Here is a 707-nt window from a genome sequence, read left to right on the forward strand (position 1 = left end):
TTGGTAGACTTTCCATACAAGTTTATCACTTCATATCCATACAGGCAGACCCAAATGCATACCTTAAAGAAATCAAAGAAACCTGTCAACTTGGCTTTTCCAAGCTCCTTTTCTTTCTCTTGGAAAAAGAAATATCCTGTAATTCCTGCATCTAGCAGCTGTGGATTTTCTTTCGACAGCTGTACCAACTGGAGCCTCTCCTCTCGGCTATCTCTACCTCTGAAGAAAGCTTTCTCTGTTTTATTGATCCAGGAAGGCCCTAGAAGTTTGAGGCCATAAAAAAATTAAGATTATGAATTTGACATTTTTATATGGCAAGCATAATCATCCTTAATCTACCAATGTCACTAAAGATGTTAAAGTTCTTTTATCAACTCATTTTCTAAAGTAGATGCTATTTCCAAAAATATGGGATTGAGTCTCAATTTGCCAGAGATATTTTCAAGTTTAGACTTTGAAAAACAGTCATTTTATTTGCTGTATTATATAAAAGAATACTCTAATTTTACCCATTTGTCTACTAGTGAGAGCTCACACAAATATTGGTGTTTTCTGTTATATAACACTAGGAAATATTCAAAATAATGTTGGACCATGTTCAAAGCAAAAAGAGATTCAATAACTTGGCTCACTCACCAAGGCATTAACTTCCTCCGTTTTTTGTGTTTCACCATCAAACATGAACTAGGCTTTTGTTCTTAGACAGG

At 34.7% G+C, this 707-nt stretch overlaps 1 protein-coding gene across 1 annotated transcript in view; it reads right to left on the reverse strand.

Moving 5' to 3' along the window:
• Positions 1-707, reverse strand: part of KDELC2 (KDEL (Lys-Asp-Glu-Leu) containing 2) — a 54,560-nt gene that overhangs the window by 18,401 nt on the left and 35,452 nt on the right. Inside the window, exon 6 of the mRNA XM_012659232.1 lies at positions 63-259. Within this exon, the coding sequence (XP_012514686.1) occupies positions 63-259 (197 nt within the window). The remainder of the gene's footprint in view (positions 1-62; positions 260-707) is intronic.

This window comes from Propithecus coquereli, unplaced genomic scaffold, assembly GCF_000956105.1.
Source record: "Propithecus coquereli isolate 6110/MARCELLA unplaced genomic scaffold, Pcoq_1.0 Scaffold6, whole genome shotgun sequence".
NCBI classification, from domain to species: domain Eukaryota; kingdom Metazoa; phylum Chordata; class Mammalia; order Primates; family Indriidae; genus Propithecus; species Propithecus coquereli.